At 35.2% G+C, this 27937-nt stretch overlaps 1 protein-coding gene across 1 annotated transcript; it reads right to left on the bottom strand.

Annotated features, from left to right (window-relative positions):
• Positions 1–1549: 1549 nt before the first annotated feature.
• Positions 1550–24522, bottom strand: SLC6A14 (solute carrier family 6 member 14). Its single transcript, XM_006208827.3, has 14 exons — positions 24116–24522; positions 23037–23202; positions 19946–20077; positions 18355–18516; positions 17469–17607; positions 16188–16320; positions 14448–14588; positions 9392–9620; positions 7608–7733; positions 6302–6420; positions 5670–5769; positions 5303–5412; positions 3058–3225; positions 1550–2135 (listed from the first exon to the last, which is right to left on the bottom strand). Exons 1-14 carry the CDS (start codon positions 24161–24163, stop codon positions 1989–1991), a joined length of 1920 nt encoding a protein of 639 aa, XP_006208889.1. The 5' UTR covers positions 24164–24522; the 3' UTR covers positions 1550–1988.
• Between the last annotated feature and the right edge of the window lie 3415 nt (positions 24523–27937).

The raw sequence follows: 27937 nt of genomic DNA, 5'->3' as shown, positions 1-27937 counted from the left end.
GAGCATCTTAAAATGTGCCAGGCACTCTGTTAAGATCTGTGCATTACACACTTGTAAATACAGTCCCACAAACTGTTAATTACTCTTTGTAGTCAGCTCTTGAAATGGATTTCTTTTCCAGCACCACCTCTGCCCCCATCAACTAGATATTATTCACTAGAAGTGTGAGTCACCTGTAGAAAATTGCATGCATTTCTCTATTTAGTAAAAAATCCACATCTCAAATAGCACCAAAATACAATGGTAGAATGCAGGTAATATAGTAATATGGATTAAAATTAAGAAAAAGTACTTCTAAGCTGCAGTTAGCCATCTATTTCAAGTAATATTTTATAGCATCCAGTATAATTGAGGAATTAACAATCTGCAGAAATTCACTAAGCATATGACCTACCATCTAAGAAAGCCCTCAAAATATCTAACACAAGTTCATCATATATATATATACATAATTCACTGAGATTATTCAATTAAAGGCTTACAAAGACACCTGTCTTCATGCCCCCCAATAAATTACCAGTATAAATTAAAGAAACACCTTAATCCCTTACTCCTTTAATCTTCAATCAAAAGGAAGAGGAAAAGGAATTTAAAATGCGTAAGAAATTAAGGCTTAAAATTATTTTTATTCCTCATTTGCCAAGAACAAAAAACCAGCAGTAGTATATGTAGTTCTTAAACTTTTGAGTCACAGATCTCTTTTGATATTCTGATGAAAACTATGGACTCTCTCCCTAGAAAAATGCATACACAGATACACATAGAAAAATATTACATATAGTATCAGTTTCATACATTCTCTGAAGCTCAGGTTAAGAAACTTAAGAATAACTGAAACGTTTCTTACATATTTAGGCAATGTTCATCGTGCTAGGCTGTGATGTTAAACGAATTGTCAGTGATACATAATCAATGTATAAATCTACTGGTGATACAATATGTTTTCATTATTATTTGTAAGGAAACTGGGACATAGGACTTTCTAATTTGGCTGCCCTCATTCTTGACAAGTTTGACAAGTTTATCGCCTTTAAGTGTGTAAATAAGTTATCACCAGTAAGTAGTAACTTATTCAAATAAGACAAAATCATTCTGCTTGATCTATTGACTATACATTTCAATCATAAGCTCTTAGATTTGATTGAAGCCATTCTGTCATTAGTATATTTTCTATTTGAAATTAAACCTAGGTTTCAGAGTGTATTATGAACGACTCTTAACTTTGTGAAATAGTAGAAATTAGATGGGTCGTATTTTTCTTCCAAATGTAACCTAAGGAAGACATTTTGTGGGGAAAGAAATACTAAAGCTTCCAGGTTCCATTTTCTGTATTAATCACTTACTGGCCATAGAATCCTTATTTTTCTGTGTTAGTTCACTATTTGTAAATAAAGAATATAACCACTAAGTTCACAGAAAAAGTGAGTAATAAATAGATGAAGTGTTCAGACATTTGAATCAAAAGTATTAAACAACTACAGTCCTTATATACACAGTCCATTTTTTCCATATGACATTTCTAATTAAGTGAGGCTTTCAATTTTAACACTTTCTTTTCAACATATTGATTTATTCTCTCCGCTTTATGGAAAAGAAAGATTGTGTGCTAAGAAAATGTAAGCAATTAATAGTTAAAAACATGTATAATAGAAAATATAGCTATTTTCTAAATAAACCAGGTCAAAATAAAGCCTTCAATATATTGGAAAAATATTCTGGTAATAATTACAACAATGTTATTATGAAATAGAGGCAGCTATGTGTGTGTGTTAACAGAAAATCTTAAAACAAATATAATAATCACATTGCTAAATATTAGTAGCTTCACATTTTTATATTACATTCCTGCTTAAATGGAGAAAAAAAAGCTCATTATGCTATTATAAACATAGTATATACATTTTTCTATTCGACATACAAATAAATAAAAATTCCCTCTATTCTAAAACAATCACATTACATAACCACATATTTTTAAAAATGAGAACTCATTCTGGTTTTCTGCTGGCACTAACAGTAGGTATTTCATGGTCAGTCTCTTTTTTAGAATCTACCATGTCTTTATATCTTTCCCCACGATGTTGTTCCAGGTATGGCCCCCAGTTAGAGGCTGGTCTGCAGCAGCTTATAAAGCGCTGAAAAGAAAAGAAAAAGCTTATCTTAGATCTTAAATACTGCAATCTATAAACAAACAAATATCAAACTATATTTTCATTCTAGAGTGTTAATAAGTCTCTTTGCTAATCAAAATGATAAAAGAACCATAAAAAAGTAAAAAGTGATCATCTAAATTCCTAATATACTGTCTACCAAATGATACTCAAATTTAACTAATTGTTACTAGAATCGTGTTACCTGCAAAGCCAAAATAGCTGAGTATGTAAATGATTTCCAAAGAAAGTACATGACCCCATTCAAGCAACAGCATCACTTTAATGTACTTTCACTGAGTTCTCAGACATTTCTATCCTGGCCTTATAGTAAGAATCAGGTGAGGCGCTAAACCAATATATACCTTGGAAATGTATTTAAAATCTGACTCCTGAGCCTGCCTTGTCATTATCCTAGCGAGATGTCATAATCAACTCTATCCCCTTAGGTAGGCCTCCATGAAAGAGGGATAACCCAGGGTCTCAGCTGGGTTCAAGATAATTTACCAGACTTTTTCCAGTTGTAACATACTACTGCAGTATGTATTACAACTAGATGAGGTTTTAAAGGTGAAAATACAGCTATAAAGAAAAAAGGTCATTTGCTTTGTCATCTCAGTACAACTCAAGTATAGATACCATAGCCTTTATGTGCTAAGCATTCTAATAGAGCCTGAGGATACAGGCAACAAGCAAGACAAGACTCCCCCTTAAAGATTCTCATCTAGTACGTGGAGACACACAAATATATATCCAGCATAATACAATGTTATGCACATAATTGTATCAGGTTATAGAAGTAGCCTAAAGGGAAGAATGATTTGATTTCATGTTCATAACCTCATATTAATCCTTATTTTGATCATAAGTACTTTATATAAAATATAAGTAATATTAATGTGCTTACTTGAAAGATGTTTCCTTTAGCTTGAATTATTTTTATGATAGCCATAATTGGAATCCAGATAATGCAGAAAATTATCATACACCAGCCTAGAGCAACTGCCCAGTCAGGGTATGGAATTTTGGCATACTCAGGTCTATGAAACTGCACCAATGACCAGACCAAAATTGCCTATTAAAGTAAAATATGAAAAGACAATGCTAAAGATTAGATTTTATTGCACTATGATTTCAGTTCCACTAATTATTAGCAAATTGATTCTGTTCCTTAGAAATAATTTATCAAAAGCAATTAAAATGAAAAGACATTCAAGCCAACTAAGAGAATCAGGTAACAAACCAGAAGATACCAATACTCAGTGAGCCAATCTAAATAACTTGTATTTGGCTTAGAATAGATTCTTCCAAAGTTACCACCTCCACATATTTATAAATGTTACAAATACTTGTACAACATGTATTTCAGTAAAATACTTTATGATAAAATGTATCAGATTGAAAGTAAAATAATATCTGCAATTTTCTGTTAACTTTCACTTTTAATAGCATGGTTTTATTCTGTGCTATAAGCTAGCCAGCCTATCAGTTAACTTAAGGAGACTGTAAAGTACACTTTAGTGAACGTGCTTTGCTCCTTGCTTAGCAGTTATTTCTGTTATTTCCCATTACACAGAGCATCCCTTACGCCACACCCAAAACGCGCGCATTCACACAGTGCTGGCACCAAAGCACACTTCACTTCCAGCCTCCTATTGAGAAAAAAACAAGCGCGATGTATGTTTGGGTAAAACAGTGAATCTTAAAGATGAAAACAATTTAAGGCCAAGTTTTTAAAAATGTGTTTTTAAAAAATCTACTAGAATGTTGCAGCATAAAAACTAATTTGGAGACCTGTAAAGCGAACAAAACAAAATGAACAAACCCCAAAATCACCCAGTAGTTTCTCTAAATTTACCTGTCCTTGTTTTACTAGAATCAATGAGAATGTAGAATGTACAAATTTTATAGATATTGAAGTTTAACTTTAGAATTAAATAGATTAATTCCTTTAGTTACCGTTATTTAAGTTTATTTCATAATTACTACAAGACAATAGATGAAGGATAGTGGAGTCTAATATTCATGACTTTATACAAAATAGATGATAATGTATATCATTTAATATTTACTACCTTTGCATTTTAAAGTAAATCCAGTTGTCAGATCTATGTAATCAATGAAAATTAGCTGGCTAAAAAGTCTAGTTAGATCTTCTAAGTTGATGAGGGGTTTTATTTTATTATGGAGACTTCTCAAGGAAAAAAGTATTTAGTAGCACTGTCAGAGTCATCTAGCAAGAATATGGGAGCATCCAAATATTTTAATTCAGCACATCCACTTCTCAACTCCTCACTACTTGAACCTGACCTGATAATGTTAATAAAACTTACCCTCTAAAAACAGACTCTAGATCAAATTATTTAATGGTCTTTCCTTGGAAAACCTGAAGAATGGAGGCGATGAGAACCAAAACACATCCTCTGTAAAGCTTTGCCACTGCCCCACCCCCACCGTTATCTCTAGTCCATAGTAATTCTCCATCGCTTAAGTGTTTATTTTAGAATTCAGCCTTTTACTGTTCTGAACTGTTAAAGACATCACATCTATATGTCATGTTTCTCCAGTAAGACATCTTTGGCTTTCCCTCAGCTCCTAAATAGCACCAAGTTATTAACATAAACTGTTGCCTCTATTGACACAGGTGAGTTTCTTTTAGTAATTTCAGATACAAAATACTTCCCAGAAAAAGAAAAAATACGCATTAACATCTGAGTGTCTCTTAGCAATTAGAAGATTGAATTCCTTGAAGACAGAGAGTGGGTTTTATGCAACTTTGTATTTTCTGTACCTAGCAGAGAGGTTAAGAACGTTATAGATTGGCTCAGCATATTTTTTAGGGAATGAGCAAATGACTGGTTTTTAAAAGTTTATCCTATTGATAATTTGTAAGTATCTAGGACCTTTAGGTCTATAGGAGCCTGTTTATTTCCTCAAATGATAAATGTTTAACCCTATGGCTTCAAAAATACTACTACAAAGGCATTTTAATTTAGGCAGCTAGTAGGCACCAGTCAAGAAGCAAAAGTTGAAAATCACTAATTTATGACATTAATTTCCTTTATTGTATCCAATGTGAATTTTTCAAGTTTATCTCAGAAATGTTTAAATATACATTACTGATAGCAAATTCATGGCATATTAGTACTTACAATCAAAAGGATAGGCGTAATGACAAACCAGCAAGCTCTCCACCATAGCCAGAATATCCACCTTTTTGCTCCAATCATCATTTCTATGTCTTCAATGAATCTGTTCCCTCCTAAAAACAACAACAAAGAATGCATTCAGCCCTTGCTCATATTTTTGTTCATTAATCATTTTGTCCCCAAATCGTCTTTCAAGGTCTAAACATTTTCCTATCCTACAGCAATGAAGCATATACCTTTAACTGCATTTTATTCATAATATGTTTTTGCCCAATATATTATACTTAAGTATTATAGTAAACATAATGAAAAGGAATCAAACTAAATCATCTTAATAAAATGTGTAGATAATTCTGTAGTCACTATTTACCATAAATCCAGATGATTCCTACTATTTCCAGTATAGCTGCAATCAAAATGCCCCATCCAGCACAGAAATGGTCAATCAGATTAACCCAGTAAATTCCAGCCTACCAAAAAAAAAATCAGTTACTCCTAAGTATATTTTAAATTATTTTTATGATTGATGAGGTATTCAAATTGAATTTATTAGTTTGATTTTAACATATGCTACTTAGTTTCACCTCTGCCAGAAAACACAAGGATGACTTCTTTAAATATCTCAAAAAGGATGTACCTTTCATTCTCTACTGAGTCACTGTGAAAAAATAAGCATTTAGAATAGTTGATTATCAAAATGATATGCAATGTCTGTGTGCTCCGTAGTAGCTGCCAAGAAATACAGTCTGTGTTCAAAGTCGGTAACTTTGCTGTAATTGGGGAAATTGTCTGTTATTGGGCTTTTTCCCCCTCCACAAAATATACTTACCATCGAAATTATGTTATAATGGGGAAAAAAATCTGGGCTAAAATTCAGAAAACCTTGATCCAAGTCAGACTTGGACTTGTCACTAAACATTCTCTTAAACCCTGGTTTCCTCATTTAGATTATTAAGTACATTCCAACTCATATTTTGTGTATGAAAAAATACTGTAGAATACCTGAGTCACACAGACGAGACCAAGGAGAAACAAAATCAAGCAGCAACCCAAAGTTATGGGAACCCTCATTTTCTTCATCACTTTGGGAAATAAATCTTGAATCGTTGTTGTGATCGTTTCTTCGGAAGGGAAAGAAATGGCATGTTATATGTCAACTCATTTGCCAATAATTTTAATCACAGAAACAAACTTCTATTAATCAAATTTACAAATACATGTTGAGAATATATGCTCAGCCCTACTCCTTCCTTTTAAAAATCTGTAGGGTCCTTTCTCTTGGTGGTCACCACTTGTCAATTTGGATAAAAATCAAATGCAGCTCTATTTGTTGTTTTTAGACTGTTTTATAAGGGGTTTTGTGGGTAGCAATTTATAAGGTCCCTAAGGACTGAAGTAGTTTTTGAAAGGAAAAATCTAGTAGAACTTTTAAATAAGCTGAATATTTGAATAAATGACATGGAGCCAGAAAGGCCTTCTAGGTTTAAGAAATAAATGTGTTCATGAAAGAGGGTACTGGTTAAAAGTAGAAGGATGTATGAGTAAAAGGATTAAGAAACATGTTTGAAATTTTTGGAGTCAACTAGAAAGTCAACTATAGGAGGCTGAACTTTATCCTGTAAACTATTAAAATATTTTATGTAACAGTGTGATATGATGAAAACTGTTTCAGAATTTCTAGGTGTGTACCCTAGGGAAAATCTCTATGTGTACATAGAACCATGTGCAGTAATAATCATTCCAGCAGTGTGTGTCATTTTTAAAATTTGGAAATAATCCAAATGCTTATCATTATGGCAACAGATTGTGAATTAACTGGAGCTATTTGTGTAGCAACATGGATTTCATAATACATGTAAAAACAACTCGGAATGATATGTATGCTATGAAACTTCACATTTCTGTGAAATTTTTAAAATTTATGTTATTTATGGATACATATAAAATGTATACAAACATGGACTGAATAACATACATAATCCTTGGTGACAGTTGCTTCAAGGAAGAAATGTGAATTGTATTAAGGAGAGAAATATAGAGGACTTCAAACTTATCTATAACAGCTTATTTTTCTAAAAAATATCTGAAGCAAATACAAAATATTAATGACTGTTCCTTTTGGGTATCTGATACATGAGTGTTTTGTATTTTTCCATATTTAAAATTTAAGTTAAAAAGAATTTTCAGAAAGATCATTCTGAGAGTAAAAGCTAAAGGAGGCAACAAGGGTAAGAAAAGGATGTTTTTAAGTAGAGGAAACATGAGTAAAATGTAAGAGGGATATGTGAACACTGAGAGTATTACTTACCAATGGAAGCAAACTGAGAGTCGAGACCCAAAGTCAAAAGCATGAAGAAAAATAATATGGACCAAAACGGTCCACCTGGTAGTTGGGCTAGAGCTTCTGGATAAGCAATGAATGCCAAATCAAAACCTAAGAAAAATGAATGGCATTTCAATTTAAATTAGTTGCCAAAAAAATTCACATATTTGGACATTTTCAAAATACGATACTAGAAAAATCGCATTTTAATTTGGCAACCCAATCCATAATATAAATTCTTTAGCAACTGTTTCACTTGCACTTTTGAAAATATTTGGCTAGGGTGTTCTATGGTGTGATCATGTGAACATGTGACATGAATTAAGCTAGTGAGAGAAATTTTGTAAATTGTACATTTCTCACATAAGAAACCTTAAGTATTTCAATGATTTTGTTTAACTGATTTTATTTTTTTAATGAAGAATTAACAACTGTCTTAAACTTTCAGAAACCTAAATTAGGTTACCTTATTTTAGCCTAGACACTCTGAAAGAATTACACTATCAAGAAAGATATGCTTACGAACTAACTTTTTAGTCTTCAACTGTCTGTCCAGATGTTTATTCAGAATCACTATATGTAATGCCATTTTATTTATTTTTTTCACTATACATTTCATAGCCATGTAGTGCCATTTTATTTTTTATTGAACTATAGTTGATTTGCAGTATTATGTTAGTTTCAGGTGTACAGCATAGTAATTCAGTATTTTCACAGATTATACTCCATTATAGGTTATTACAAGATAAGGGGTATAATTTTAGTGCAGTTTTAATTAGTATATAGATACCTGCAAAATTGTATGTAATGAAACTATAAATTCAATCTTATTTTCTATTTGACGTATGTTACCTTTAAAGATGCTTTTTGAAAAATTTTATATGATACTTAGTTATAAGTATTTTAAGTCTCTCCAACCTCCTGGAGGACTGACCCATGAGTCAGGAGAATTAGCTTCTATCCTAGGCTCTGTCACTTCCTAATTATTTGATCTTCTGCAAGATACAACATTTCTGTACCTCAGTCCACTCCTCTGTAAGTGAGCTGGACACTAGATGGTCTCCAAAGGCCTTTCTTGTCCTAACGTTCTATTCTCATTCATCAGTCTCATCAAATGACACTAACTGTAAATAGAAATTTAAAAAGGAATTCCTACTTAAGAGAACCCTTGAATTCTGTTACTAAGAATCTTTAGCCAGATAGTTAAGCATCCCGAGTCAATGCCTTTAAAGTTAGGAAGTTCATTGATTAGATTTCTCTAAAGCTGGATACAGTTGTACACTCAAAGTCAGTTGGGTTTCTTATCTATTATGATATTTGTGTGTTTTAAAAATTCAGGCCCAATACTGTAATTGTACACAGATTAATTTTTATGTATACTGTCTCTCATATATTCATATATACATATTACTACACATATACATATATAGGTATACACACACACACACAAATTAAATGAAGGTGATGAATGTAAAGTGCTTAGCATGATGCCTGATACTTGTAATTGTGCAGTAAGGACTAAACATTATTTGGGAAAAAACATTAAGGGCTAAACAAAATTTGGGGAAAAAACTTAAAGAGTTGTTCTATAATATAGCCTTGTTTCTCAGATCATCTAAGAATTATATCATTAAAACAAATCATATAAGATGAAATGAGAAAGTGCAATACCCTAAATCTTGAGTATTTCTATTGCTATAAAATAATCAGTGTTTCTTAAATGAGCTACGTTTAATTGATCAAAGTTAATAATATATAGCATTACATACCTGACTTCACAACTTGAGAGACTTCTTTTCCAGATATATGAGCCATGTGTCCCAGTATAGAAAAAATAGCGAATCCAGCGAACACACTAGTGAGGCAGTTTGTCAAACAAACTACAATGGCATCTGAGAAGCAGTTGTTATTGAACTTATTATAAGATGATAGAGCAACTAAGCCACCCCAAGCCACTGAAAGGGAGTAAAATATCTGTGTGGCAGCATCCTTCCATACCTGTAAGAGAAAATAATTTAATATTTAAAAACATACACTCTTAATTTTTTATGCGTATAAAATATTTCATATATACAAATGAATAAGTATTCTAAGAACAAAATAAACACCCAGCTACCCACTACTCAGCTTAAAATGTCACCAGTCTTTTAAAGCCTCCATGTGCCCTTTCCTGACCATATCACCCTTCCAGTCTCCAGTGGTAACTGCTATCCTGACTTCTATATTTATCATTTTTTAAAATTTTCTGTATATTGTTTAACTATGTAAATAAGTAAACCTAAACAATCTGGCATTTAGCTTTGCATGTCTTGAATTTTATAGAAAAGTTTTCTTAATGCATGAAAACTTATACAACCTGCCTTTTTCCATTGACTGTTGCATGAGATTTATCTTATCATACGAAATTTCAATTTTATAAGTCAAAAATGAAAGAATATAGGCAAATTCATATGATTAAATTAAATGTAAGTAGGTTGGAACATTTTTTTCCACTGCTGTGTTGCCCCCACTGTGTACACTACAGTTTATCCTTTATCCTGTTGCTGGCCCTTTAGGTTGTTCAGTATTTTGCTGTTAGAAATGATGTACTTGTGCATATCCTTGCACATGTCTCCTCATTCGTAATTGTGGAACTGTGATGTCAGAGTATATGCATCTTCTCTTTTACTTAATATTGCCAAATGATTCTCCAAAGTGGTTGTATCCCTTTGCACTCCTACTAGCTGGTATGAGAGTTCCCTTTCACCCACATCCTTGCCAACATTGGTTAGAATTTTTCATATGGTCCAACTAGTGGCTGTGAAATGACAGTTTTGATTACCTTAATTACTTATCAGGTTTCACATGATTTTTATGTGTTTATATCCCATAGTTTTGTTCTGTGACATTCCTGTTTATATCTTGGCCAGTTTTTTTGTTTGAGTTATTTGTCTTATTTGATCTGTAGGAATTCTTTATGTAGTTTGGATTCTAATCCTTTCTGTGTTATATATGTTAAATTTTTTCTCCCAATTTGTGGCTTATTTTTTTCACCTCTTAACATTGCGTCCTTTGATGAGCCAAAGATTTTGTTGTTGATTTAATGTAGCTGAAAGTATCCATCTTTGCTTTTATGCATTATCCTTGGTTACTCTGACTTAAAAAAAGAATCCTTAGCCCAAGGTCATACAGATACTATCCTATATTTTCTTTGAAAAGATTTAAAGTTTTGCTTATATTAAGTTTTCAATTAACCTGAACTTGTTATTATGCATATTAAATTAGAAATACCAATACATTTTTTTCTAAATGGAGTATCAGTCGTCTGAGGATAACTGATATTATCAATTATATCATTTGGATATCAGTTATATCAGTCGGATAGTCCATCACCACCTCTGCCACATATCAAGTTCCATATGTTCATGAATCTGTTTCTGAGATGACTGTTCTGTTCCACAGGTCTGTATGTCCATACCTATGCTAACACCACATTATTTTATTAACTATAGCATTATAATACTGTTTCATCTCTGATAGGACAACTCTTCCTCACTTCTTCAAAAAACGTTTTTTTTTTGTCTTTTCCCCTTCTATATAAATTTTAGAATCAATTTTCAAGATCCATGGAAACCTGCTGGGAATTTGATTGGAATTTCCTCCACATACCAATTTAGGGACAAAAAAATATTAATTCTTAACAAGGCTAGTACTAGGCAATTTTTGAAGAATGATGATACATTTAGGCATCCAATTCCCTCATTCCATGTTTTGATGAGAGCCTCCTGTAGCTGTCCCCATCTCTTTAAGAAGCCCCCACACTCCTCATCTAATCTGGCCCTCCCTTATTATTCCCCCCTTTCACAATTTACCCCTCCTGTGTCTTTGCTAAAAGACAGTAGTCTACCTTAGAAACTAGCCTAGGTAAATCCATTTTAATAGTGAATTCTGTAGATGTAACATTACCCCAAAGAAAAACCTAATTATGAAGACTTCAAATAATAGGGCTGGCATATATGTAGGCAAAAGCGTATTTTCAGTCCATCTGAAAACAGGACTGGTCAGTGGAAGCAGGCCATATAACATGTTGATTAACAGTTCTAGCTCTGGAGTCAAAAAGAATGAAGTTTAAATCCAATACCTCTTGCTCTTTTTGACTTCAGTGTATTTAACATCTTTAAATCTGTTTCATCATCTCTAAAATGGAGATGATGATGATGATAATAGTAATAATGATAAGTGTCCTAGGAATGATGTGAGAATTAAAGGAGATTTAACACATATAAAGCAATTAGCAGGATACTCAGTGGTAGCTATTATTGTTTTTATGGAAAATAATCACAAATTGATAGTTTCTTTTATGGAAGTTACAAACAATAATTGTCTCCCTGAAAGGTATGCAATCTATTTCTGATTTCAATAGAACTAAAGTTGTTATGAGTAAAATAAATATTTACTATGTCTTCAGAATACAGCTTGATGTTAGATTATTATTACATTATAATTGCTTTTATAATGGCAGGAAGCCAGTAAGAAAGAAAATGGGTGGATCAATGGATGGATGGATAGATGGATAGACAGCTAGATCATAGTTACTTCACTTATATATAACAAAATCATGTTAGAAATAAAATGCTCTTATTTCTTAGGCAGTTGTACATATTAAGAGATGAACAACATGCTTATGTTGGTCTCTCAGCTGCTTTGACTTGATACGTTAGGTATGCATATGTGAGTTCACAGGGGCTGGAGGTGGTGTGGCAGGTCTGAGTTGTGTAAGAATGCTACTGCATATGATGTACCCAAGCTGCAAATGAAAGTGAAGCGAAATTCCAAATGTAGTTAGACTCTCTATATATACAAATCTCATAGCTGTATATAAGATTATTAGTTTAGGGATTAGGAAATCTTAATTCAAGATGCACAAACTGGCTGTGTAAATTTAAATGTGAAACTTCTTGGGTCTCAACTTCATCACTACAAAATGGGGGAGTTAGTAAAATAATCACTGGAGACCCCTCTAGCTACAAATTTGTATGGTTCTCTACTTGCCTAGAGATCTCAATAGAGTTCAAATATTCAAAGAAAAGGAAAAGATGTTTACTTATGATTGCACGCTTAGAATATGGATTGGAGAGGAATAAAAAACATCGAAGGAAAAAAATTCTCATTGCCAGCAAACCCAAAGAAGGAGTAGGGTAGTGTTTGTGTTGGGTGGGGAGGTAGGAGGATTAAGCTGTATGTTTCATAAGGAGTTTTAGGTTTAGCTCTGATGTTTTAAAGATCAGAGACACCGAAACACAGACCAATATAAAACAGTCATATAAAAATTTTCAGGATAGTTTCATGGATCTATAAAGCCCAGGTGATCTGAGGCTTGTAAGAGCCACTTTAAGGAATATCAAAGGGGCTTTTCAAGTGTGCTCAAAGTTATGAGGTTTAAAGAAAATAGAGGGTCCACTTCTTAGGGAAAAATGTTGCATCTATAATAATATGGTATTATATAACAGCAATAATTGAAATAATTGGGTGCTCATATTTATATAACAGTTGACCATTTCAAAGTACATTAACATATTTCATCTTGTTTAATAACCTAACAGAGAGAAGACGCTGAATCCCAGCTTCCATTTTATTTGTTTCTTATCCATCATCCAAAATGGTCGAGTTGGGAAGAGATTAACAAACAAGGTTAAAAGATGTGAGGCCCAAGATAAATGAAGAAATAAACAGGGGGCCTGTGGACACATCAGAATGTGTTAATCTCCAACACATAAGTAATAAAAAGTTCACAGGGTTTTGTGGCTAATTAATGAGTAAAAATTATTTGGACACAAGGAAGGTAATCAAAGGCCAGAGATTGACATCTCAGTTCTCAAAAAGGTAATGGATGGATTTGCATGACTAAAAACTGATCCAGTTGACTTGCTTCCCAGAGAAGTTCTACAACAAATAAGTAAATATCTGGATTGTATTAGAAAATAGCAATTGCTGGAAATTAGCATGAGTTCCACAAAGAATATCATAGCAAACTAAAACTAATATCCATTCTGGTTAGGACTACTAGAATGGTAGACAATATAGTGTTTCTTGATTTCAATATAATATTGTGGAGTTTTACCTGACCAGAAGCCTAATGTGTGTCAAGAATGTGACATGAGGCTGTATCAATAGAATACACTTACTGGTAATGCTCTCTGCAGTCAAAATTGTAAAAGAGTTTATGTATCTGTGATATACACAACCATTATCTGGAGATGGACTAGTGTTAAAAGAGGGCTGCCCAATTCATATTTTTAGGCACATGTTAATGGGTCTGGTACAAGTAACAGTTTTGTTTCTGGAATGCTTCATGTATTTCAAAGTTATGTTTTAACTTCATAATCAATTAGGTAAAATTCATCCTTACTTTTGGGATATTAACTTCTGAAGACAATTAAAATGTATATTAGACCATTAAACCATGAGCAGTAATCTTTAAATCTACCGTGAGTTTCTCCGATAAGTCACAAAGTCCTAGGTATCAATTTGTAGGTGTTCATGCATGAAATATTCTTTTTCAGATTAATAAGCCCCAAATCTTTTTGGTCAAATAGAACTAGCTTGAAGAAAATGACTTTTAAAATTCTATTGCTGGAAATGATTATCTTACTTCCTAAGAGAGCATTAGTGTCATGTTAAATAGCTAAATCAGACATCCTCGTGGACAGAAACATTAATAAATCTAACTGCACGTTCTTTTGAAGCTCTGCTACATTATGACACTCTTAATTGCAAATCAGAGATTTTCAGTTTTGGCTTTTAAGGTTTACCGCCTCAGATAATTTAAGATCCAAGTTGTCTTACCTCAGCTTCCCTAAGTTTTGTAAAATTTGACTGTGCTCCAATGTAGTAAGAAATGCCTTTTGATGCACCATCCAGAGTTGCCCCTCTGATCAACAGGATGAGTAAGACAACATAGGGGAAAATAGCTGTAAAATATACCACCTGCCAAGAAGAATGACCAAAAGTTAATAAGTTATTGTTTTAAATCATGGTGTAAAATTGTATACAAATTTAAGTTATTAGCCAGCTGAAGTGAGTAAAATAAAGTATCAAAGATTTCATCAGGTTCATAATAAGTCTGATAACACCAATACCCATGTTGACAGAATTTCCTCTTTCTGTTCTCACCACTCTCAAATGACCCACTTTCAAAACATTCTGATGTATGAAGCAGTATTTCCCAGGTTCTTGTAAATACACACTACATCAACAGAGGTAGCTTAGAATCTAGGTGGAGTGCTTTCCTAGATGTATCCTAATAAATGTTTGAGGGGACTGAATATCATCTCTTGGTAAATTACTTCACTGAAGTAGGAAGGGAAATGATTTTAAACCCTGCAATGATTAGTATATACTCAGTCTCCAAGGAGAAGAAAAATACTCTCCTAGTAGGTGTCCAAATCCCATGAAAGTTGATTAAAGTGAATACTGGACACTATCCTTCAAGCTACCATTTAGAGACTTTGCTAGCACACATATATACACCTGAGGACTGCGTGTGTCCTGAAAACACATGGTTTCAGATGAGCCGATTGCCTTTGAGGCTCGCTTTTCATTAATGGGGATGATTTCTTTGCTCCATAGATGTCCTATGTTTGATAACATGTCCAAGGAAACAATTTAAATAAGTCATCCAGAGACCAATAAAAATTAATTGCCTGGGTAAATGGCCTTTAATGGATTCTTTCAGTATTAATATCAAAAAGGAACCAAGGGTTCCAAAAATGCACAACTGCAACATTATTTTGAAAAGGTTCCACTGACTTTATGATGTTCACAGTATTTTTGTGATCTAACAGCATGTCTCATTATAATTTAACATTAGCTGAATGCGCTAGATATTGTACCAGGAATGCAAAAGAGTATCCACAGTTATTTCTGTCTTCTGTTTTTAAGGAAATTTCACTCTGGTAGTTACAAACACGTACATATTCACTTGCTCACAATTTCAGAGACAATTTCATGTTCTCTGAAATTGTTACGATGCTCTCTGAAAGTTAAAAAAAAATAAAACAATGAAGTGGGAAATGTTTTTCAGAAAGGACTCTCTACTGAGAGAGGGTTCTGAGTCAATTTTGGCAAGTTTTGAGAGAACAATGGTATAGTTGGGTTTTTTTCCTTCTCTCTCCAACTAGGGGAATCCTAACACTACTACCCTATAGAACATATATAACAAGGATCGAGGCTTTCCAAACCAAACATTGCAATATATAATTCTATTCAAAATGCTTATTTATCTAGTAGGACAGAAATTTTTAAAAATATACTCCCAAGCTTCAGAATGCTGTATTAGCTAGAAGGGTCCAAGTTTAGAGTAACTGCATGAATCTCATACCAATTTTTGCTTGTTTTGTTTCATTTTTAATAATAGCAGTGTTCTTATGCGTTTTCTTAGAGCGAAACTGCCTACTTAGAAAGCTTTTCACACATTTGAATGTTCACATTATAGAAAAAAAACATGCATTTGATAAGTGCTTGGCATGGAACCACAACAAAATTGGAAAACCGCTACATCACTATCTAATGTGTTTTCTAAATTACCTTGCCAGAAGACTTGATTCCTTTAAATAGTGCTGCTCCAACTATGAGCCAAGCCAGAAGAAGACAAAGTGCTAAATACCACACAATGACTCCAGTCTCATCCATTCCATTTGACCGCTGGAGCGCAACTTTACTGAAAACACAGAAGCCTTTTGATGAACACACAATCACTTGTCTTAATACATTGAATTTTGTAATATCTTTCATCCAGGGGGAAGCTTCATGAGTATTTTATCTTATTAATACATCAATGTCATGTGAGCCTTTTATTGATACATATGTATGGAGGAGCAAAAATAGTTCAGTGAAAAACCAGGCTTTGAACTTTCTGGTTAACTGCGAGCCAATCCACAAAGTTTTCCAAACCCTAGAATAAAAGATCCACTGATTCCTTTAGCTACGATTTTCCCCTAATATTTCAAAGCTCCTCTATGGAAAGAAATTAACCTTACATCAGATTATTTCATTTTACTTGTTATAGTATTTTTTCTCAAGTTAAAATGATGGAGAAAACATTCAAAATTACACTATACTTCATCATACTTGTAGTTATCATCAAAACTAAATGGTCCCATTATGTATATCTTTTTCAAAGGCTTTCTCTAAAATTTCATGATTTCCACTAGGGACATATATGGATTGAGGATTTTAATTTTTAGCTAGATGTTTGGAACATTTCAAGATCCAAATTTTAAAAGGGTCACAAAGAGCAATAGCACGTAGATGAGGAAGAGCTCATGACAGCAGTAGAGAAGTTAGGTAAAGTTAAAGAGTAGGTATGCAGTAAGAGAGATCATTTAAAATTAATAACAGCAAATATAACCCAAAACATCTATTTTTACCATATAATGACAATTATAAGCCAAGTGGATAACGAAGAATTGCAGTCTTAAATAGCTGCAATTTTGCCCCAAATATTACTCATCACCCAACTGTTCCTTACTAGAATTTGCTCATTGAAGTCTAAAATCTGAATATTTTTTTCTTTTAAGCAATGCCCTAACTTATAGCCAATAAGTACTATATAAAGCATCATTGCTACATTGTCCCATTTAATAACTAGTTTATAAATGGCAATCTGTTAAGTATGAGCTAATTTTGCAGGCTACTACTACCCACCCAGGATAGGTAAGCATCTGAGCCAAATGAAGTATAATTTGCTGATTCCCCTTTTTTTTTCTACTTACATGAGTTAAGAAAAGAGCTGATCAATAGCTTGTTGTTCTTTATAAAAACTTGTAATAACATCTGCTAAAGACATAGATAATTTACTGTACTTACTTCCAGTATTGTTCACTGGGAAGCTGCCCTGGCTGAGAAATTTCACTTCCATTGAGGCAGGTAAAATTGTTGGCATCTACCCAGCTTTTATTCATTTGGATGATTTCAGTCATGTTTATACTCACATTACAATGTGTTACTGAAAATAAAAAAAAAAGAATACACACACACAGACACATACTGAGTTTGAGAAGAGTAATTTCCTGGGAGAAAAATGTTTTAATGGTGAAATATTCAAAGTATTGCCTAAATTGTTACTTGGTGAAGGTGGAGTAGAAGTTTTACTGATGCCACAAGCCATGCACGTTGAGCATCTTCAGTGTTCTCCACCACTAAGCTGGGGGTGAGCATGAAAATATCTGCCCTTTTAAACTGTGATTATATTTATAGTAACAGCTATAGAATAACAGCCATTTCAGTTGGGACTTAGTCGTCTAAGGAACTTTTAATATGTGGACTTATTGAATCTAGATAGATAAATGACATCTTTAAATTCCAAAGAACTGTTAAATCTCTATCACGTTATTCTCTGCTATGCATGACAACACTCACCATCTCCTGAAACACTGTTACTATCATAAACAGTGCTTTTCTCTCTTATCACTTTCCCAGTTTTCTTCCTTTTCCCCTGCCCACGACTTCGGCCTGCAAGAAGGACTCCTAGCAGTGGTTTAGCCTTACTGACTGCCCTCAGAAATGAACATACGGCATTAATCAATTTTCAGGTTACATGTGCTTTATTCAGCTTTCATCAGTAACCTATGGCTCACTTAAAATTGCACCTAAATTGGTTTAAAAAATGATTTAAACTTTTAATCTTATTAGAAAATACAAAAGAATGATACAGAGTTAACAATATTCTTTTTAATAAATAAATGAATTTTACCTATCGGCGTTCTGCTACAGTTTTCATCTGCCCAATCAGAACAGTATTTCCATGGCAGCTCACTTTGGAATGAAGCAAACATGTAGTAAAGACTGTAGGCTATTATGACATTGTAATAGATTGTCACAAAAATGGATATCAGGACCATTGTAATCCCCACACCTGGAAGAGAACAATTAAAAAACAAGTGAATTTTCTTTTGCTGATTCATAAAGCTGCATCTCAATTTCCCCAAAACCTATTTTAAAATGAGAAAACTGTTTCAAACAACTTTTTCTCTTTTATGGGGGTGGGGCAGAGGCAGTAGTACTATCTGAGTAGCTTTCTTTTCCAAAGTAAAATTATTTTGATAATCAGCTTTCTGAGACAGTTTTTTAGTTGATCAGAAAAGGTACTAAGACCAAGGGCAGAAGTCCTGTGTTAAACCACTGAATTTCACATGAGGAAGAACTCTAAGCATACGCTCTACTACTGAACTACTACCCTCCCCCACCCCAAGCTGTAAATTCTTGTCAGCGTGAGTACTATTCTTAATAAAACAAAAAAGAACAAAAACAAACTATTCAAAGTTCATATCCTATAGACTCACTGACCAATACTTACATCTTCGTCTATAAACCAACATTTTGACAAGTAGAAGATAAAGCCTCTGAATGGATGTCCTAAAAAGATAGTGCACACCACTTCTACAAGTGCGTATAAAGAAAATTCAATAATTCAGGAACAGTCCGAATTTCAACTTCCCAAGTTTCTTTAACTCAGTAGTTCCAAAATGCAGTTTAGCATACTGAATAGAACTCCTACACTTCAGACTAGCTTTTGAGGTAGCTTCCTTAATATTCCAGCACAATATTCTCTTCACCTCGCTATAAATTTCTTTTTTGATGTTGCATTGAAGCTTTTACAAATAGTTTTCAGCAGCTAGCACATACCAAAATGATATCTAATCTTCCAACAGAAAGGCTGTTTGATGTTTAATAACAATCAAAGCATTTTTTTCAAACTTTCCTACTGTCCTATTCCATTAGGGGCATCCAAGAAAAAATAATGACCTGCCCTTCAACTTTTCTGAATGAGGCATTGTAAAAGATATGCAAAAGCAAGAAGACGAAGATTGCATAGGAAGTAGAAAAAAGCCAGAGCTATAAAGTTGATGCACAGGACTGTGCCAAGAGAATTTAAAAGGTGAAAATAAGAAAGGGGGGAGGGTATAGCTCAGTGGTAGAGCACATGCTTAGCATGCATGAGGTCCTGGATTCTATCCCCAGTACCTCCATCAAAAAACTTAAATAAATAAACTGAGTTACCTCCCCCCCAAATTAAAAAAAAAGGTGAAAGTAAGACTATAATGAGACCGTTACAACCCTCTCTCATATTCTTCCTAACCCCTACATCTGCAGCCCAAGATAGACAGATACACAAATTAACATTTGAGTTCTAAATTCAACAGTGGCAAATATTCAGAAAAGCAATGTATGCCTCTTTGCCTTTAACATGTCCAAATTTTAAATACTTTTTGTCCACATAATGAGGACAGCTATATGCAGGAATGGACCAATAACTACAGTAAGGAAAACATTTTAATACCAACCTTGAAACAATGGAAGAATTCTCCACACTGAAACTGGACCTAAGCTAGCAAATTGTCCCAGTGAACACTCTAGGAAGAATAAAGGTAAACCAGCCAATGCTAGCATAATTGCATAAGGTATCAAGAAGGCACCTAGAAAACACAAAACAAACAAAGCACTGTTATATTCCAAAATCTTGATGGCGTGTTGACAACCAGCATAACATTTTGAAAGCATTCTGATATAGTGGAGTCAGGGAGTACTGGGTTTAGGCTCCAAATTTACCACTGTCTGTGAGAAAACAGTTGATTCTCTAAACCTTGGGTTCCTCATCCATGAAACGGCGATGCTAGTATGACCTAATGAGCTTGTCATGATTATTAAAAACAATAGCCCATAAAAAGCGAGCCAGAGAAGTTGAATGATCACAGACTTTGGAGCCAGATATACCTCAGTTTATATCGTGGCTCCACTATATACTAGTTATATGACCTAGGGCAACTTACCCAACCTCTCAACCTTGGGATCCTCATAAATGGGAGGAACAATGCAACTCATCAGTTTGTGGTAAGGGTTTCATTACAGAGCATATGTGAAAACACCTGGCAAAATGAGCAGGCAAATAGTATGTGTTCAAAGTTACTTCCCTCCCGTCTCCTTTAAAAATAAATGATCTGTTTTTAAGAGTTAGGGTGTAAATGTTACAGGTGGTTCAGAGTGCAAGTTAATGCAGTTAAGTTCCTTATTCTCGAAATAGTCATAAGGGTCTTCACTCAATATTAAGAAACTGATGATTTTGGTAGAAAAACCCGAACCTTTGAGATGCATTAAGAATCGGCTTTCAATTTCATAAGGATTAATTCTCCTACATTTAGATTATCCAGGCCCCTCTTTGGTTTTTGTTTTAAATTTTTTATTATTTTACTTTGTTTTCTGCCCACTTTAGGGACATGAAATTGCTCATTAGAACTTTGACCAGACTCTAGGTAGAAGCCGGGACACAATATTAAATTTATTGATCAAGTATTCTAGAAGTCTTAACAAAGTTTTATAAGAAAATGTGGGGATCAGAGAATAAAAATGGGCTTTAAATTATGTATATTTCATTCCTTCTCCATGTTACCTTTCTTCCTTATGTGTTTTTCCCATTATGATACTGTAACATCATACCTGGGAAACTACATTTTTCCAACCCTCAAAATATATACTAGTAAAAAGAAGATAATAAAGTACTTGTTTCATACAAGTCACTAGTCACCAGAACATAGGGACAAATTCGTTCTTATATACGTTGCAATGTACAAACCATCATTACTATGACTAATAGAAGTTTAATTCCTACCCATGATAAATAGGAAGAAAAAGACAAAATATCTCTGTTTAAATACAATGATAAGCAAAGTTTCCCTAGCCCAGTGTAAATAGGTTTTTAGACACACAAAAAAGGTTTTTCCTCAGTGTTATATATGGCTTTTCATCCATTATATTGTTTCATTATTAATAACTACCATAACTGGTAAATTATTAATACACTGTGTGCTCACAAATTGTTAATACTGCTGACCTAGACCCTAAGGTAGTCTGAGACTTCTCATAAACTGTTAAAAAGCATCTACAGAGAAAAATGAGTCCAGATTTTAGCAACAGTCTTTCAAACCTGACTGTATTTTTAAATCTGATCTATTAACATTTGACAAATTTGAACTTCCTGTTTCTTTTCTACCCTTGAGCAAAAGAGAAAGAAGCAACTGAGAGAGCCTAGATCAGCCATTACTCAAATGATGTGATCTTTAAAAACTGAGATCTGATGTGATATATTAATTTCTAGAGGAAATGGTGAAAGAGGTAATAGCATATGATAAATAATGCCACTTTGTTTTGGCTAAGTCTAAAAATCTCTATTAAACCTATTTTAATACAGTTCCTGGAAATTGATAGCAAGTACTGGGCCTATGTGTGACATCAAGTCACAAGGAATTTTTTACTCTAAACCTGAACACAAGAGACTGGAAAGGAGCCCGAATGCTTCTCTTTACTACGCTGGACCTTAGGACACAGACACCAAAAAGATTGATTCCTGACTCATCTTCCAGTTCAAACTTATACCAAACCCATGATTCAACATCATAAGCTCTAGATAGGGTAATTAATGGCACCAAGACTTAGAGTGTTTGCTAAACAGAGCTCCTTTCTTAAGTCTCTAAAGGCCAGTATGAATGCTTTAATGCAACCAATTAACAAGGAATATGAGATTGAAATATCACCACACAAAATCCTATTGTACCCAGCAAAATAATTACAGTGGCACAGTTTCACTGGTACCCAATTATGAAATATAAGGGTATGTCACTTCTACACTTCTAATATAACCTATAATTACAAGTAAATAAAATATGGTGTAAGTGAAAAGTTGTTTCGACATTACTAGAGGATTGTGCAATTCATTTTGTTTCCTTCTGTGTGTCACCTCAGAGTTATTTTTTCTCCTTGTTCTAATTGAGTCTTCCTTAGTAATCTATGAGGTATAAACAGTATTATTTGCAGAAATTAAACACCTGGCCTTGAACTAAATTCTACTGCATTTTAGAAGGAACTTCTAGATGGTCAACCCAATTTGGAATACATGTAACTGAATATTGCAGCCTGAAGTACTAAACCTTTAATTACTTTTTAATCAACTCCTTCCACACTTAAATTTCCAAAATGCAATGCCTTATTTTATTTAAGCAATTTATTTGAGCTTCTTATTAGAACTAGAATTCCCTGCCATTTGCTCAGATTCAGTTATAAATTAAGCAAAACACAACTTGAATCTAAACGGATTATCACAGGAACGTGTATACATGGTTAAAGGTTACATGGAATCTCAAATCAACTCAGAAGTGCTAAATACACAACTTGTATCAAGTTTATATTTGAAGATTTTGTGAAGCCAGCTTCCCAACTTGAGCCAGAAACTCAGTCTAATAATAAATGCAGTCTGCTCACTTCCCATCCTCCTACTAATCTATACTATCATATACCTTTACTCAGTTCTTAAAATGAGAGACCATATAGCACCCCACCTAAAATTGAAGGGGAAATAAATCGGGAGTGGGGGGTGGTAAATACCTCCGCCATTGTTGTAGGTCAAATACGGGAACCTCCACACATTCCCCAATCCCACTGCATATCCAACCATAGATAGAAGGTAATCCGATTTTTTGGACCAGTTACCACGGTCCTGATTCTCATCATTTTCACCAACATGGAAATTCTCAGATGAAGCCGTCACTTTCTGGAAAAGGGAAAATATTAACAGCTTGCCTTTCTACTATTAAAAATTCTGCAGAAGCTTAATTTCACAAATCCAGAGAGAAAGAGAGAGAGGCACTGAGAGATAATGAACATTGAAAGTAGCCAGGGAACCCTTTCCAAAAGTGGGGAGATTTCTGCTGATGGCTGCTTTTACTTTACAGCATTTACCCCTTGAAATGCAAAAAGCTCTAGGTGGGTATTTTCACTACTTCTTTAGGTTAGATCTTACAAATTTTGGTGGGAAGGTTACATGCGGCACTCAGCATGAAGGGCAAATGAAGGTGAGCAAATAAGGTTTCAAATATGCAAATCTTTAAGATGTAAAATTAACACTCTTAAAATTGGAGATCTTTAAGAAGGATCGAATATAGCTACTACAGAGAGAAAAGTCATAGATTCTTTTTCCTATAAGCTGATAGTTTCGATGTTTGGTGTTGTCAGGGAAGTTTCATTTCTTTCCGGAGTAAAATCAGTGCTTTTCTGAAAGCCACAGAATAATATTCAGAGGTAAATTCTCCTGTCCCACCAGGTGGAGCAGCACTCTCTCCACTTCAGAGGAGAAGGGAGTGTTCCTCAGGTCAGATGAGGACAGTGCATTTTCTCATTTCTCACCAGCATGTGGACACAGTCCGGAGAGGGACAGAAAACAGAAGTTTGTGGGCACACAAACTTGTGGGCAGAGGATGAGGTGACCCTAAGTCTTCTAGCTACCAGAGTAAGAGCTGATTGATTTTTCCTCCACTCTATGGGGGCATCTCAGGCACACTTGAAGTCAGTTAAACAGAAAAGTGGAAAACAAGGAACAGCTGCAGAAACCAAAAACAGAGACTTGCCTCCCCTTCAGTTTTCCCTTCCCAGGTCCTCCACACCTCCCACAGCTCCCAGACCCCTACCTCCTTCCCTCTGCACTTGAAGAAGCTCAGGCATTTCAACTTGTCCATGGTTCACTCACTCCCTGGGCTCGCTCCGCCTGTCTCGCTGTCTGGCTGGGCTTGACTGGTGGCAGGTGCACACTCCCCCGTTGCTACCTGCCAGAGTGAGCCACCTTGCCCAGGGGTGGGACCATTTATGGAGGGAAGCTCTCCCCTCCCCCGCCCGGGCGCCCTGTCGTGTCAATTACCGGAAGGGACTAAAGTGAGGCTCTGGTTTTTCCCCAGGTAAGCTGGCATGTAGCAATCCCTAGCCCCGGCCCCAGGAAAGGGCTGGGCTGTGAAAGAGCGGAGCAGTCTGAGCCGAGATGACTGACAGCCTTTGACTCAGAGCCGCGCAGGTGCCTTCGCAACCTCGCCTCCTTTCCCGGCTTCCCAGCTTCCTCCTAACCTCTTCTATTAGTCTGGTCTCTGTCCTGGAGCCAAGTGCTGATCTCCACTGGTGCTGCAGGTGGGGAGGGCATGGTCCGGGAGGTTCGTTCTGTTCCCCAAGTTTCTCCTGAACAGACTGTACTGTCCTGGGCTCTGGGATTTCCTAAAGTTTTGCCCCTCACTAGAAAGCACTTAATCCCCTGAGGCAAATGCTGCTTCGAGAGGGAGAGCTCCGGAATTGGGCACCTTGAAAAGCAGCCAGTTGAGATAAGATTACTCAGCTGGCTCTGCCTGAAAAGATCAACTTTGAGCCTATGTCTCAGGCACCTTTCGCAGCCTTCAGGACAGCATTGCCCTTTACAGGGATTGCTTTGTGTGCTATTTCAAAGAGGCCAAACAAAAACAAATTATTGAGCAGGTTTATGGGAAATTCTAACCCTAACAAAGGACTCCAGTTTGCAAGAAAGGCGAGGCCTATAAAGTAAACTATGAGGAAACATCCCAGCTTGGCCAGGGAGGAAAGAATTATTATAATGCTGTTTACCAGTGCAGCACCTTTTCACCAGAAAGTCAAAGGATTTAAACTCGATCTGACCAAGGAAAAGATGGTGGCGGTTCTAGGAAACAGTACAAATCGCCGCACACAGAGGAGCCAGCCGAAAGCCAAATTCTGTGTCCTGTGTGCAGTTCCTTTGTTCTCTGCTGACCGACATGAATTTTCCATTTGCAGTAGAAATATGCCCTGGGGAAGATGAGCAGGTAAGGTAGAAAGTCCACGAGGGAAGTGGGAAGGTAGTAAGGAAAAAAAAATCAATAGGTTTCATCTAATCTTGTTTTAAACATGGCACAGGCTGATTGTGTGTGTGTGTGTGTGTGAGTGTGTGTGTGTGTACACGTGTGTGTGCATGTGCATTAGTATTATATACTATTAGTATTACTATTATATACTACTGGTGTGATCTAAAGGCTAAAACATTAGCCTGTCTCCAACATAGAAGAGAGAAGAGGGAGGGGGTTTATAAACCTCTTTATGAAAGAAGGAGCTGAAAAGCAAATCTAATAGCGTTTACCAAACTATCAAAGTCCCTTATCACAGTTCTGTTTACATGGTGCCCTGGAAACAGATGGTAACCGTGGGAAAGGAAAGAGAATAGGAACCTATCCATCCCACGGGTAGGTGGTAAGCAGAGAAAACAAGCAGCAATCTTCCCTGCCCATTACACAGTAGAAAAGCTTCTAACACCTCTGAAGGTTTAGAGGCATAAGTTTAAGATAGAAGGTATGTTAGGGAAAGTATTGCTTCTTTACTTGTTTGTTTTGGGGGTATTTCTCCCATTGCCATGCAGGGCTTTCCACGACACGGCTTCTGCCTACCTTTTTAGTGTCATCTCTTGCCATTCTCTGCCACAAACTCTCGAGTTTGTGTGTCCTTTCCTATGCCTGCACATACATGTTGTTACTCACCTCTGTACCTTTGCTCCTGCTATTTCTTCTGGAAATTCCTACCTTCCTCATTTGGCTAACTACTACTCATCCTTTAAGACTCTGCTTAGGTGTTACCTCCTCCGGATCTTTCCACAATGATTGTGCCTCTATTACTACAAACTGAGTTTTTAGACGCCTCTTCTCTGGAGTCCTATGCTACTCAATAGTCATTTTACATTGTGTGAAATTATTTGTTTACAGTCCTGTAGAATGCAAGTTCTTTGTGGGCAGAGAAGCTGTCTTACTCATTCCTGTATTCCCAATACCTAGCACAAAACCTGACAGACACAGATCAAGCACTCAGTAAATGCTTATTAGAAAATTTGACTCAGAAAGGCCATCAAATAAATTTGTGGTCAAAGAAGGGAAAGGACAACTGGTATAGAATCCATCCGCAATAGATCATAAAATACCAGGAGCTTGTTTTCTCTTCTTTGGGGTCTGACTTACCTACTGATGAACAAATTGTGTTTGTGAATTTTTGTTTATGTGGGACTTGAACATAGAAACTCAGTGGGCACAAGAGAGGGAGCTACGTAAACTCAGTCATGGGGGTAGAAATGAGCAGAGTGTGGGAGAACACAAGACTAGGCTAATTGCTGGGGTAATAAAGTTAGAGAGAGAAAGTGGAACCATGCAAGTGCCTTGAAATCCAGGCCTAAACTATGGTCTGATAAGCACTAGTACAGTGATTGTTAACTTGGGAATCATAGTACACTCCACTTTTGTTGTGTAAAAATACCTCAAAATTATGACGAATCACCTCCATGCACCAAAGTGTGAAATGCTGGACTTTAAACCATGGACCATCTATTCTAGGATACACACACCTCAGCCATGAATCTGCTTCTCTTTAAAAAAAAAAACATTGACAGCAATTTAAAGATTTATTTAGGGGGATAGATATAGCTCAGTGGTAGAGTGCATGCTTAGCATGCATGAGGTCCTCGGTTCAATCCCCAGTACCTCCTTCAAAACCAAACAAACAAATAAATTAATTAAAATAAATAAATAGGTGGTTAAAAATACTCTAAAAAATAAAGATTTATTTAGTAATAAGTCACCATAACCAAAAAGCAGCTCACAACTGTGATTTTTGCCCAGGAAAAAAATGTTAAAATAAAAACTGATCCAATAGTTATATTCCCCATTCGTTTTTCTCTTCTTACTGACATTATGTCACTGTCCATGGAAATACCTTCAATCCTGTTCTTAGTCACTAAATATAAAGGGGGAATCATTATCTAAGGCTTTCTTCTAGCTATTTGGATGTGAAAAATGTACACAAATGAGAAGACATTTGAACAATCTCACAAACCCAATGCCCTGTGCAGAACTTCCCACACTACTTTCTGGATCTCTTCTGGAAGAACCTTATTAAATGTCACCTGCTGAAAGTCTAAGGAACCCTACAAGTCTACCTACCAGAAAAAGAAAGAAATCTACTTTTCAAAAATTCTCTCAGAGTACATGTGTGTATATGAATTATCCTTTTAAGTTTATTGTTTCAGACAACCACTTTATTAAAAAAATCCAACTCCACCCATAGTCAAAGCATTAATAAATTATTTCTAAAAAGGTTTCCCTCAACCCTGGGAAGTAACACATACTCAGGGAAGACAACCACATAGATCTCCCTCCTGCCAGACAAGGAGACGTAATGATTCCCTAGAGAATGGACAGAGAAACACGTACTCCTTCTCTACAGAATACTAAAGGATAACAAGACAGAGACCCTTGAAAGAAAACGATAGCTCTTGATGTGTAATTTCATAGTAGTACTTCTGAACAGGAAAAGCGCAGCTGTTAAATTTCACAATTTTTTACAAACACTCGCTGCAGCCTACCACACAGCTTTTCTTAAGTATTACGTGTACAAATCCTAGGTGTACAGCTGGATGAATTTTCACAGATGGAACGCTCCCATGC

Source organism: Vicugna pacos, chromosome X, assembly GCF_048564905.1.
Source record: "Vicugna pacos chromosome X, VicPac4, whole genome shotgun sequence".
Classification (NCBI taxonomy): Eukaryota; Metazoa; Chordata; class Mammalia; order Artiodactyla; family Camelidae; genus Vicugna; species Vicugna pacos.
This window is presented reverse-complemented; position numbering and strand designations above follow the sequence as displayed.

Bases quoted from the DNA above. Each gene is read 5' to 3' on its own strand.
- SLC6A14 (XM_006208827.3), bottom strand. From the start codon at position 24,163: ATGGACAAGTTGAAATGCCTGAGCTTCTTCAAGTGCAGAGGGAAGGAG. The intron at 23,203-24,115 runs GTAGGGGTCTGG...TCCCTTTTCCAG, and splicing joins TCAAGTGCAGAGGGAAGGAG to AAAGTGACGGCTTCATCTGA. The intron at 18,517-19,945 runs GTTGGTATTAAA...GTTCTCTTCCAG, and splicing joins AATTCTTCCATTGTTTCAAG to GTGTGGGGATTACAATGGTC.